Below are 13,449 nucleotides of genomic sequence, written 5' to 3'. Positions count from 1 at the left end.
CCCCGCCCCCCCTTATCTGCACGCGCTGAAACCATGCAGGAATGCATAGTGCACCTTTAAGGCTCACGTTAGAAACTACCTAATATTAGTTGGTTAAACTGTAACTTATGGCTCAAGTTAGAAACTAGCTAATATTAATTAGGTACATTGTAACTTAATGCTAAAGTTACGAACTAACTAATATTAGTTAGCTAAACTGTAACTTGAAGCTAAAGTTAGAAACTATCTAATATTAGTTAGCTAAACTGTAACTTAAGGTTAAAGTTACAAACTAGCTAATATTAGCTAGCTAAACTGTAACTTAAGGGTTAAGTTAGAAATCAACTAACATTAGCGTTCTATACTTGACACAATCTATTTCAGAAACTCTGAAGGTCAGAAAGTGAAGTGTATTAAACAAGCTAAATACTTAGCTACTGCTACTTACATTTATTTACAGTCTTTACTTACAGCCACAACCTGAGGTCTTCAACCAAAGCTTTGTTAACTGTTCATCAATCTCAGTTGAAGACCAAGCGTGACTGGGCCTTTTCTGATGAGGCCCCAATTCCTTGGAACAACCTCCTGAGGAGATTAGACTTATGATCTCCTTACCCTCTTTGAAATCCCTCATAAAGACACATTTTTATAGGTGTGCTTCTTCAGAGATTCCTTGGGGTCTGAATTAATTCTTACTTCTTAAATCTACTGTTATATTACGTTTTTCTCCTGATTCTTATTTCATAGATTATTTTATTTTAATTGTTTGATAATGTTCTACCTCATTTTTACTGTACCACATTGTTGCACTTTTCCCTCTTTAACTCCTACCCAATGTTGTAAAACCCAACCTCTACCTCGCTTCTGTAGGAAGTAGGGTGGTCTGGTGAGACACTCACTCAAGTTAATCAGAGAACCAGGGTTATATTCATAACCTTAATTTTTTCTTTCATAGCATTCGTTTTGTGTCTCACTAGGGGAGAGATACTGACTCTTGGATTGCCCTGAGGCTGGGCTCTTCAACTGGCGAAGAGCTAGTGAGCTGTGGAAACACTTACCCGTTGATCATCGCGGTGAGGATCTAGACCTAGAGAGTCCACCCAACGCTGGATGCCTCTCATATACACGTGCCCCAGTGGTATGGCTACTACAGAGGAGGCCATAAGACCCAACAACCTCTGACATTGTTTGAGGGTAACCAGGTTGCCCCTGTGAAACAACACTAGATTCGCCTGCATGGTTTCCACCGTTTCTGGGGATAGAAATGCCTTGACCTGGAGAGAGTCTAGAATGAGCCCAATGAAAGCAATGCTGAGTAGGCTCCATCCTGCTCTTTTCAGTATTTATCTAAAAACCCAGGTTCACTAGATGTTGTGTGAGAGCCTCTGCGTGTTGACCTCATTGATGTATATGGCCACCCGTACACCCTGCTCCCTAAGCAGAGCTACTGCCGCCTCGGTGCATTTCACAAACACCCTTGGGCTCAAAATGCTCAAATCGCCGCAGCTCTATCGGAGGCATCTGGTGGATGCTGTGGGACTCCATCCACTCACAATCTAACAGGGAGCCTTCCATGATGGCATGTCTCTTGCTACATGGCCTGTGCTTCCATGTCACTGTCGAGGAGCTTTGTAAAAACAGGCAACACTTGTTTCCCTGTCTTCCTGGCTTTTGGCAGCTTCTTGCTGTCAAAACAAGACTTTACAGCCTCAGCTTGTACGACAGGCCACGGGATGTTGAGCTTAGCAGCTGCACGCTTGCACATATCTTGCATGTCAAGATCCAGGGGAGATGACAACGAAGGCTGGTTAACTCCCTCAGCAGCGGGAGGCTTTGCAGTCCCAGGAGTGCTAGCCAGGAAGATGGAATCCTCCTCATCGTCGTCAGACAACAGGAGCTCTGTGTTGGCCGACTCTTTCCCATCATCGTCCACATCTCCTTCCAGGATCGCATGAGTGGCAGCCAAGCCCTCACATCCTTTGTCCATCTCCTGCAACAAGAAGGCAGGAGTAAGGAGCTGGGGGTCTGTATCCGCCCAGCTCAGTCCAGGTGCAGTGGCCAAGCCCTCAGACATGTCCACTTCTCCCTGTGGTGCAGCCACTTCACACATCAGCGGGTTTCCTCCCAAATAGATTAGTCTGGTGGGCTAGCCGGCTGCAGGGCTGCTTACATGGGAAAGCAGCACAGTGGACACACTCATCGGTGGAGGTTAAGGCGGCTGAGCATGTGGTAAGCCCAGTCACACCGCACTCAGGGGATGAGTGTCCCAGCTAGTGATTTAATTGCTGCAGGGACAAAGCTTTGTGCTTTTCCCGACTTCATTGTGGCTGGTAGCCATAGCCATGGTTAGCTAGTGGGCTATAGACGCTAGCAGGACTGTGAAAATTGCTAGAACAGCTTGTGCAGCTACTTGGCGACCCACTAGCGTAGAGGTGAAAAGTAAAGCTACTTTTCCGGGGTATCGCTACCTGTAAGGTATTTCTACCTTTATTAGCAAAAAGTTTTGCTACTTTTTGTGTCAGGAAATATTGCTATTTCCTACAGTGAAAGTATTGCTACTTGATGCAAGCATATAAATGGGAATGAAGCGCCCGGTGACCGAGTTGTGCACTCGAATTGGTGGACAGTTTAGCTAAGCACTTAACAGCACAGTTGTCAAAGAGGCTTCTGTGGGAAGTGAGAAGAGGTTTTTGAATGACAACAGACGCTATGTCAACCTAACATATAGGAGGAGGGTCCCACCCCCTCCTGATATGGATATCACTAATATCAATATTCCTGTTGATTGCATTCAATCAAAGTACAAGAAATAGAACAATTGAGAAAGTTTCATTTATTTAAAAAAACAAAGCACTGTTTCTCAATAAGCTGGAAAAAGAGGGTGTCAATGCTCTGAACTAGCAGCTACAAAACATGACACACGTAGCTTTTATCTCATGTAATCATATCCTAGTAACATAAGTGGAAGTCAGTGGTCAGAGTGATTGTGATTGAAATCATGAAATTCAGTCAATTTCCGTACTGTACCCTGAAATCTGGCTCCTATTCAGATATAAGATTTAGCAGGTATCCCCATAGGTGTCTAGGTGTTACTGGGTACACACCATGCCATGATAATAACATTCACAAGTTAACCCCCAAACAGCGGATTTTGATCAGTCTCTTTCTACATTAAATTGGCCTCACTGGAGCCAGGCTGCAGTATCTGAAGTGTAATAATGTGTTTAATAGATTTTCTGAACCAGGGATAGAAAAACACATAGATCACAGGGTTTAGACAGGAGTTGAAATACAACAGCCAAATCTCAATGGCGGCAGATGACTCCCATATCGAGTTGTTCACAGCTGCAATAGCAACACAATAATATGGACAGGAGCACAGAAGAAACACAACTACTACAACACCAAGAGTCCTGGCTGCTTTCATTTCAGATCTCTTAGCTTTCACATTCTCTGATCGCTGAAGTGTGACAGCTGCAATGTGAGAGCGCATGGCACGAGCCTGAGACACAGCCACCACAAAGACTCTCAGATACAGAAGTATAATGATTAAAATGGGGCCTAAAAAGGTCACAACAAGATCAACAATTTCTTCAACAAAATTACTTATGAATAAACATTCTCCATAACAGGAGTCATACAGGTGATGCTGTTTGAGGAAATCCCTCAGTATCCAAGTGCTGTGAACAGCAGAAAATATCCAACACAGACAAATGCAGAGTTGAATTCTTCTCAGAGTGACTTTGGTGTTGTAAAACATGGGGTCACAAATTGCCACATAGCGGTCAATTGATATGAGGACCATATTTCCTACTGAAACACTGACAATGAGGTAACCGAAAAAGTAATTCACACCACATATCAAGTCACCAAGGATCCAGCAGCCTCGGAAAAGGAGGAATTCAGATGGCATCTGCAGGAGACCAACAAGGAAGTCTGAGACAGCAAGAGAGAGGAGGAGTAGGTTGGTGGTGGTGTGGAGCTGCCTGAAATGAGAGAATATCAACGCAAACACATTGTTAAATATAGCAGTTGTATACAAACTGAAGTTAACAGTTACAATTCTAAATATATGAACTGTATTTTAACAACAAAAATAAATAAATAACATCATTACAGTTGTAAATAAGCTTTAAATAACTAGTATGCATTCATCAAAGGCCTAAACAGGAAAACATAATTTCTATGTATTTAATGATATCATAAAGGAGAAGGTAGCATGCAGTAGTTTGATATGTGACAAATCATTACTAATCCTTTTTTCAGTCTGATTTTTGCTGGCTATCTCTAAAGCACCACAATCACAGCTATGATTCCATAGCCTCAAAACCATTTCTTCATGTATCTAACTTTAAACCTACCTAACCTACCTAACCTGTAAATCAAAAATGTTTTCGTTAGTAACCTAAATGAGACATTATGTTGCATAGATGGAACCTAAATATAAACATTTTGTAGGCCATGCAGAGAAATTCTATCTCTGCCTGAAGTGGGAGATAGAGATGATGACCAGCAGGTTAAGAACCACAATGACCACAGTGATGCAGCACAGCAAACTGAAAAGGAGCGTGGCCACCCAGTGAGAGTTCATCGTCTTCCTGCAGGAGGTGTTGAGCTGGGAAAAGCAGAGTTCAGCTTCCTCCAGGGCCTCCATATTCAGAGAAAGGAGAAGCTGCTGAGCTCTGACAGCTCTCTGAGTAAAGCTCTTTGTCATACATCTGATTTATCTCTTTCCTTCCTCCCCTCCCACATTCAAATTTGAACTATTCAGACGGCTGACTACGTCATACTTTGGCCATATCATAGCTGTAGACTAAGTTAACTGTAACTACATGATCAAAACAAAGTTCAAATAAAAAGATTTAAAACAAACATGGAGGTGGTCTACTCAGGACCTCTAAAACATTTTCCAACATGTTCTTGTCTTATTTTCGTAGTGAAAACTTTCATGAATAAAGCCCATCACAGAGCTAGTGGCTGGTGCCAACATAGTATTTCAGTGTTGAGGGGGCAGCAAGATTTCTTTTCTGATGGTTTAATATTTTATCTGGTGCTTTTGAAACTTTTGGGGAGAAGCAGCTGATGTTCCACTCCATCCACATCTTGATGTAGGATTACAGCTGCTGTGCCTGCAACTCTGGCGTCAACATCATTTCCTGCCCAGCACAGACTGAAATAATATTGTGCTCGAGTGGCTGATGCCACTACTCCCTGTACTGCTAAAGATGCTGGAGTCGCCTCTCCTCCAGAGCCTGTTGCCACTCACTACCCTGGTGTTGATGCCTCTTCCTCGGGCAAAGACTAAAACCCTGGTCAGCTCCACACCATACCATCATGAAAACTGTTCTCTAGTCATTGCTCATGGCAGGAGAGGGAGGCTGGCCTCCTGTACACCTATTCATTTTAACATTCAGTTGGAGAACAAGTACGACATCCTTGACCTTCAGGACTTCCCCCTCCGGCTGCAGAATCCGAGTTCCCTCCATCTCCCTGGCCATCGCATGGATCCCACATCAGCTCACGGTTTCCCTTGACTTTTCCACCAGTTGTAACTGGACGCATCTTGTCACTAGACAACACTCTTTACACCAGTGGTTCAAGGATCTCAAGCCTGCATTGGTTAGCTGAACTGTAACTTAAGGCTAATGTTAGAAACTAGCTAATAGTAATTAGCTAAACTGTAACATAAGGCTAAAGTTACGAACTAGCTAATATTAGTTAGCTACATTGTAACATAAGGCTTAAGTTAGAAACTAACTAACATTAGTGATCATCTGTAGATACTTGTCACAATCTAAATCAGAAACTCTGAAGGTCACAAAGTGAAGTGTATTAAACGAGCTAAATAGTTAGCTACTGCTACTTACATTTACTTACAGTCTTTAGGTGACACACAGGTGAAGAGACCTGACAACTGAGTCGCTCATAGACACAGACTATACCTTTAAGGCATGCTCTGGACTTGCACTTAAATACTTTTCAGATGTAATGACACCAACTGTGCCCAGCCACAACCTGAGTTCTTCAACCAAAGCTTTGTAAGATGTTCATCAATCTCAGTTGAAGACCAAGCGTGACCGGGCCTTTACTGTTGAGGCCCCAATTTCTTTGAGCAACCTCCCTGAGGAGATTAGACTTATGATCTCCTTACCCTCTTTGAAATCCCTCATAAAGACACAGTTTTGTAGTTGTGCTTCTTCAGGGATTCCTTGGGGTCTGAATTCACTTCTTTATTCTTAAATCTACTGTTATATTAAGTTTTTCTCCTGATTCTTATTTCATAGATTATTTTATTTTAATTATCTTAGAATGTTCTACCTCATTTTTACTTTACCACATTGTTGCACTTTTCCCTTTTAATCTCCTACCCAATGTTGTAAAACCCAACCTCTACCTCGCTTCCGTAGGAAGGAGGGTGGTCTGGTGAGACACTCACTCAAGCTAATCAGAGAACCGGGGTTATATTCATAACCTTAAGTTTTCTTTCATAGTATTCATTTTGTGTCTACTATGGTATGGCTACTACAGAGGAGGCCATAAGACCCAACAACCTCTGACATTGTTTGAGGGTAACCATGTTGCCCCTGTGAAACAACACTAGATTCGCCTGCATGGTTTCCAGCCATTCTGGGTATAAAAATGCCTTGCCCTTGAGCGAGTCCAGAATGAGCCCAATGAAAGCAATGCTGAGTAGGTTCCATCCTGCTCTTTTCGGTATTTATCTGAAAACCCAGGTTCACTAGGTGTTGTGTGAGAGCCTCCGCGTATTGACCTCGTTGATGTATGTGGCCACCCGTACACCCTGCTCCCTAAGCAGAGCTACTGCCGCCTCGGTGCATTTCACAAACACCCTTGGGCTCAAAATGCTCAGATGGCCGTACCACAAACTCATTAGCAATCTCCTGAAAAGCAAATCTCAGATACTTCCGATGAGGGGGGATAAATGGGAATGTGGAAATAAGCGTCCCTCAGATCGATTCATGTGAATCAGTCGCCTGCTCGTACAAACCACAGCAGAGAAGCATGTGTCAACGTCCTGAATTTGCATTTTCTTAAATGTCGATTTAGGGAACAGAAATCCAGAATGGCTCACCCCATCTTTGGGACTAGGAAATACCTCGAGTAGAAACCGGGTCTCCTCAGGAGAAACAACTCTTATAGCTCCTTTCTTTTTCAAGGTGGAAATGTCCTCCAGGAGAATATTGACAGACTCGACCTGAGCATGAGAGAATATTATTTCTTTGAACTGTGGGGGAGTGGTCTTGAATTGGAGCCTGTAGCCCTTCATTATTGTTCTTAGCACCCATTTTGACTGGTTCCAGGCAGACCGGCTCTCCCTGCAGCAGAGACGGGGGGCTGACCAGCCACTGGTTCAAAGCCGGTGTGTTGGCACCATCTTTTGGCTGAGGCGCGTCATCCCCTACAGACTGTGATATGGCAGACATGATTGAATTGTTTTTCAAAAATTTTTTCTGCATATTTTTTGACAGTGCCCTCGGCACATTACTGAATGCATGCGAGAAGTGCTTGAGTGACAACACTGTAAACATTGTCTTTGTTTCCCTTTGGTGGTCAATGGAACATGAACACCCACCTGGGTTCTGCACTCTGTGTGGAACACGTCCTGCTGAAGTATTGCTACTTGATGCAACCGTACAAATGGGAACAAAGTGCCGGGTGACCAAGTTGTGCACTTGAATCGGTGGACAGTTAGCTAAGCACCTACCAGCACAGTTGTCAAAGAGGCTTCTAATGCTATATCAGCCTAATAGATAGGAGGAGGGTCCCATCCCCTCCTGACATAGACGTCATTACGGCCAGCCAATTAGGGCTGGTGTAATGTTATTTGTGCTTCCGATGAGGTCACGCAGGAGGCACACCCACAGTGAGACACGAAACGAATGCCATGAAAGAGAACCTATCTGTTTATTTTATCAATATTCCTGTTGATTGCATTCGATCAAAGTACGAGAACAATTAAAAAATAGTTTAATTTATTTGTTAAAAAAAAAAAAACAAAGCACTGTTTCTCAATAAGCAAAAGCAAGTCACTGGTCCTTGAACTGGAAAAAGAGGGTGTCAGTGCTCTGAACTAGCAGCTACAAAACATGACACACATAGCTTTTATCTCATCATCATATCCTAGTAACATAAGTGGAAATCAGTGGTCAGAGTGATTGTGATTGAAATCATGAAATTCAGCCGATTTCCGTACTGTACCCTTTAATCTGACTCCTATTCAGATCTAAGATTCAGCAGGTATCCCCATAGGTATCCAGGTGTTACTGGATACACACCATGCCATGATAATAACATTCACAAGTTCCCCCACCAACAGCGGATTTTGATCAGTCTCTTTCTACATTAAATTGGCCTCACTGGAGCCAGGCTGCAGTATCTGAAGTGTAATAATGTATTTAATAGATTTTCTGAACCAGGGATAGAAAAAAACATAGATCACATGGTTTAGACAGGAGTTGAAATACAACAGCCAAATCTCAATGGCGGCAGATGACTCCCATATCGACTTGTTCAACACAATAGTATGGACTATTTCACAGAAGAAACACAACTACTACAACACAGAGAGTCCTGGCTGCTTTCATTTCAGATCTCTTAGCTTCCACATTCTCTGAACGCTGAAGTGTGACAGCTGTAATGTGAGAGCGCATGGGACAAGCCTGGGACACAGCCACTGAAAATACTCTCCTATACAGAAGTATAATGACTAAAATGGGGCCCAAAAAGGTCACAATAAGATCCACTCAATTTGCCTCTCAGTCTGTTCATTTTGTTGGGCCGGAAGGTGATGGACAGACGACATTGTGCACGGTGCTATATGAAATTGGAAAAAAAAAAGTTTCTTGCTGAAACATCACCCTATCTCCTCATTTTACCTTCTATGGCCGCTCAGGCATTCTAATACACCCTGAAATCTGCTTCCTATTCAGAGCAAGTTTTACCCTTTAATTTGTACAGATGTTTTGCCCATGTTTTTATTGATTCTCCAGACTTTGAGTGGTGTAGATTGAGTGTGTTGAAGACAATGTAAGAATGATTTCCCCCTCAAATAGAAATAACTTATTTAACCTGCTACACTGAGCCTTTAGTCCCTTTAGTTACTGGAAACAAATGTTGCCCTGATTATAGGATTCACGCGTTTTCCCTCCAACAACGGCAATGTTTTTTCCCTAAGACGATTTTCATTCAAATGGAATGACCTGTATGATTTGTAGCCAGATCAGACAGAATGTACATGTGTAATCACAACCAAACAACATTGTCTAGTACAGACAGATATATATGCAAATTCATATTCGATAAAGATACAGCAATTTTGTGGACTGACTGTATTGAAGATAATGTAGGAATAATTTCCCCCTCACAGAAAAATAACCGGTTTCAGTAAATCCATCACGGTCTATTTCTACATTAAATTGGCCTGACTGGAGCCAGGCTGCAGAATCTGAAGTGTAATAATGTATTTAATAGCTTGTCTGAACCAGGGGTAGAAAAATACATAGATCACAGGGTTTAGACAGGAGTTGAAATACAACAGCCAAAGCTCGAAGGCTGAAGATGATGTCCCAACCGAATTGTTCACAGCTGCAACAGCAAAACTATAAAATGGACAGCAGCACAGAATAAAGACAACTACTACAACACCAAGAGTCCTGGCTGCTTTAATCTCAGATCTCGTAGCTTTCACAGTCTCTGAACGTTGAAGTGTGACAGCTGCAATGTGAGAGCGCATGGCACGAGCCTGAGACACAGCCACCACAAAGACTCTCATATACAAAAGTGTAATGATTAAAATGGGGCCTAAAAAGGTCACAACAAGATCAACAATTCCTTCAACATAAGAACTTGTGACTACACACTCTCCAAGACAGAGTTTAAACCTGTTCGGTTGTTTTAAGAAATCTCTCATTATCCAACTGCTGTGCAGAGCAGAAAATATCCAACACAGACAAACACATAGTTGAACTCTTCTCAGAGTGACTTTGGTGGAGTAAAACATGGGGTCACAAATTGCCATATAACGGTCAATTGATATGAGCACCATGTTTCCTACTGAAACACTGACAACAATGTAACCTAACCAGTAAATCACACCACACATAAAGTCACCCAGGATCCAGCAGCCTCGGAAGATAAGAATAGCGGCTGGCATCTCCAGGAAACCCACCAGGAAGTCTGCGACAGCCAGAGAGAGGAGGAGGAGGTTGGTGGTGGTTTGGAGCTGCCTGAAATGAGAGAATATCAACAATGAACCCATTATTACATGTAATACTTGTAGAAATAAGTGTTATTCAAGGTTATAATTCTAAATGTATGAACTGTACTGAAGATATATCACAGCATCAGTCATATAAGCATTTTCAAATAACCAGTATACATTCATCAAAGCTCAAAACAATAATGTATTATTTCTATGTATTATTTATATCCAAGAGCAGAGGGATAGTGGATATGCAGTATAGTCTGATATATGTCAAATTATTCTTTTTATCAATCTTATTTTTGATGACTATTTCAAAAGCACCACAATCATAATTATGATTTAATAATATTGATTTAGTAGATTTTAAAATACATAATATCTTCTATCTGCTAAGGTTTTCATCAAAGACCTTAATGACACATGTTGCCTAGCTCAAAGCCATTTCATCATGTATCTAACCAGAACCTGTAAATCCAACCACAAAAATAAACAATTTTAGGCAATGCAGAGAAATTCTTTCTCTGCCTGAAGTGGGAGATAGAGATGATGACCAGCAGGTTCAGAACCACAGTGAGCAGAGTGATGCAGGACAGCAGACTGCAAATGAGAGTAGCCTCCAAGTGAGAGTGCATCATCTTCCAGCAGGAATTGTTGAGTTGGGGTAAGCAGAGCTCATCTTCCTCCAGGGCCTCCATATTCTGAGAGAGAGGAGAAGCTGCTAAACTCTGATAGCTCTCTAAGTAAAGCTCTTTGTCATACTGCTGATTTATCTCCTTCCTTCCTCCCCTACATATTCAAATTTCATCTAGGCTGAGTGTGTTAAACTAATGAATAAGTTACCAGTTCTCTCAACCAATAGTTGCAAAGCATGACGTAATGGCTTTTATTTCAGTTTATCTCATAATATGATAAATCCCATGAACTGATAATTACAATAATAATAAACTTTATTTATAGAGCACTATTCAAAACAGAAGTTACAAAGTAACCCAAATTACCATAATTACCGAAGTAACCTTTCTGACTCAATGAAGTTGGGTCAGAAAGGGGATGAAATTGCAGACTCAGTTAAACAAAACAATAGGGAGTTACAAAAATCCAAGCTATGAGAGATAAAGTCATGGATGATTTGCTCTGCGATACTCTTGGGCAATGCTGAACTGATTTTGGCAATATGCCTGAGTTTCAAAAAACTAATCTGAACCTATTTCTTAATGTGATGGTCAAAAGTCAAGTTCAGACCAAACACAACACCAAGATTCCTTGCAGGTGGTTTTGTATTCCCTGCTAAATGTCTGATGTGTGGACTAATGGCCTTTGAGACTTTATCTGGGCCTAAGACCAGGATTTCTGTTTTTTCCAAATTTAGTTGTATAAAATTTAGTGACATCTAGTCTTTGATAGCAGTAAGGCAACAGTGCAGAATAGCCAGATTTTTAAGAATATCAGACTTATACGATACATAAAGATGGGTATCATCTGTATAATTTTGGTTGGCAACCATTTTAAACTAGTTTATAATATTATCAGTTGGAAGCACAAAGTGAACAAAATGGGTCCAAGGACGGAGACTTGTGGAACCCCTCACGACATATGAACCTGCGCAGCTGAGTCTGTGGGGGAGGCCCGGCCACTTGTGAGAAAACCACTGATATTCCACTTTTATTAGTGCAACCGCGTAAACCAGCAGAGACCACAGGACTTGCAGGGGGATAGAATGGCAGGAGTGTCTTTTAGGTTTGAGTCAAAGAACTTCCCCAGACTCTTGACTGTTTTGTTATGGAGAAGATGTTAGTTCCGGATAATGAAAAGCAGAAATTGTCTACCAACTTGCCCTTCTTCAGCATCGTTGACCTTGACATGGCGGAATTAAAATTCATCCTAGCCCAGGTGATGAGTTTTTTTTTTTTTAATTAAACGAATCAGTTTACAAATGATTAATGTGAACGTGAGCGGCGTTCACTGTCACGTTTTACGATAGTTTTACAGCACGCCGCATGACATCTCCATAGAAACGGCCCAGCTTGGCTGGTGCCAGCGGTAGAGACGATACAGACGCATCTGCTCAGTGAGAGGGTCATCCAGAGACAGAAGTAAAGGCACTTGAACACGGCCCCTCCTTTAAAATCGACACCATGGGCTGCATTGACACTGAGAAACCTTCCCTCAACCAGGCTCAGTAGATGGGTGCAGAACTATTTTCTTAATTTCCACAATGCCAACTTCATCCAAGCAATTTTTTTATCACAAATCCCACATGTAATAATGAATGTCAGAAATCTCATCTTAGTTATTGCTATAACGTAAACTATTGAGTGTATGTGACATGACAAGTATTACATAAATGAACAAGTGACTGAGTCCGGACACAGTCAATGAGTGATGCAGTGAAGTTGTGCATCCATCAGTCACGCTCCATCATCAGTGGTTCATTCATGTAAAAATTCATCCAGTCTTAAACAATTGTTTACATGTTTATTATGCTGGGGGTTTAGTGGAAGGCAGAATCAATAGGTGGTGATTAATGGCTAAAAACATTAGATCGTTTTCATTCACCTTCAAACCCAGGGGACAGATCAGACAGATTGTGGGGCTGTAGCAAACATAACATGTTACTATAATATTTATTCTGTATCAATAAACTCTGACATCAAATGCTGCTCTCCTTCTCTATATACGTGATGGTTTCTCCAATTGTGTGTTTGCGTTACTGGAATTGTTTTATAGTAAAAAACAAAGATTGTATAGCTGGTGTAACTAGAATTAAGACAGCTCCACAAGTATCCCCTAGAACATTTGCCAATTACAGAGGGAAGTGTAATATTATAATACTGTAATGTTTTAGGATTACAATGGGCAACATGGATTTTATCTATGCAGCCTCTGTTATTATTAGTGCTTATCGGTCCTGAAATTTATCAATACTCTTGTTGATTCCATATGATTTATGTAAAGAAGAGAACAAATTGAGAACAAAATTTACATTTATTTATTAAAAAACAAAACACTGTTTCTCAGTCAGTGAAAGCAAGTCACTTGTGCTTGAACTGGAATAAAATGGGTGTCAGTGCTCTGAACTAGCAGCTGTAAAACATGACATATGTGGCTTTTATCTCAGGTTATATCTAAATAAGAGGATAACAATGGTCCGAGTGATTATTTGTGAAGTAATGAAACATTTCCTCACTGTATATATGAACATAATGTCAATTCTATTTGATCAACAGTAATCTGCAGACTATGAG

General features: G+C 41.3%; 3 protein-coding genes across 11 annotated transcripts in view; all 3 read right to left on the bottom strand.

Moving 5' to 3' along the window:
* Positions 1–3,145: 3,145 nt before the first annotated feature.
* Positions 3,146–4,655, bottom strand: LOC111645839 (trace amine-associated receptor 13c-like). Of its 4 annotated transcripts, none has more exons than XM_023395153.2 (2): positions 4,464–4,655; positions 3,146–3,965 (listed from the first exon to the last, which is right to left on the bottom strand). In XM_023395153.2, exons 1-2 carry the CDS (start codon positions 4,631–4,633, stop codon positions 3,146–3,148), a joined length of 990 nt encoding a protein of 329 aa, XP_023250921.1. In that variant the 5' UTR covers positions 4,634–4,655. The 4 variants fall into 4 exon arrangements, with proteins under 4 accessions (XP_023250921.1, XP_087026851.1, XP_087026852.1 ...); XM_087170725.1 differs by having other exon boundaries at positions 3,146–3,993; positions 4,456–4,633; XM_087170726.1 differs by having other exon boundaries at positions 3,146–3,961; positions 4,556–4,633.
* A 4,751-nt stretch (positions 4,656–9,406) lies between these two features.
* Positions 9,407–10,978, bottom strand: LOC147817437 (trace amine-associated receptor 13c-like). Of its 6 annotated transcripts, none has more exons than XM_087170733.1 (2): positions 10,730–10,978; positions 9,407–10,226 (listed from the first exon to the last, which is right to left on the bottom strand). In XM_087170733.1, exons 1-2 carry the CDS (start codon positions 10,897–10,899, stop codon positions 9,407–9,409), a joined length of 990 nt encoding a protein of 329 aa, XP_087026859.1. In that variant the 5' UTR covers positions 10,900–10,978. The 6 variants fall into 6 exon arrangements, with proteins under 6 accessions (XP_087026859.1, XP_087026856.1, XP_087026857.1 ...); XM_087170730.1 differs by having other exon boundaries at positions 9,407–10,262; positions 10,724–10,899; XM_087170731.1 differs by having other exon boundaries at positions 9,407–10,227; positions 10,824–10,899.
* Positions 10,979–12,187: 1,209 nt separating this feature from the next.
* Positions 12,188–13,449, bottom strand: part of LOC111645873 (trace amine-associated receptor 13c-like) — a 7,268-nt gene continuing 6,006 nt past the window's right edge. The window contains exon 3 of the mRNA XM_087170754.1: positions 12,188–12,265. Coding sequence (XP_087026880.1) covers positions 12,188–12,265 — 78 coding nt within the window. The remainder of the gene's footprint in view (positions 12,266–13,449) is intronic.

Source organism: Seriola lalandi, unplaced genomic scaffold (assembly GCF_002814215.2).
Source record: "Seriola lalandi dorsalis isolate HSWRI2012SDOR001 ecotype SW California unplaced genomic scaffold, Sedor1 jcf7180002054958, whole genome shotgun sequence".
In the NCBI taxonomy this organism is placed as follows: Eukaryota; Metazoa; Chordata; class Actinopteri; order Carangiformes; family Carangidae; genus Seriola; species Seriola lalandi.
The sequence above is the reverse complement of the archived record's forward strand: the minus strand, read 5'-3'. Positions and strand labels throughout refer to the sequence as shown.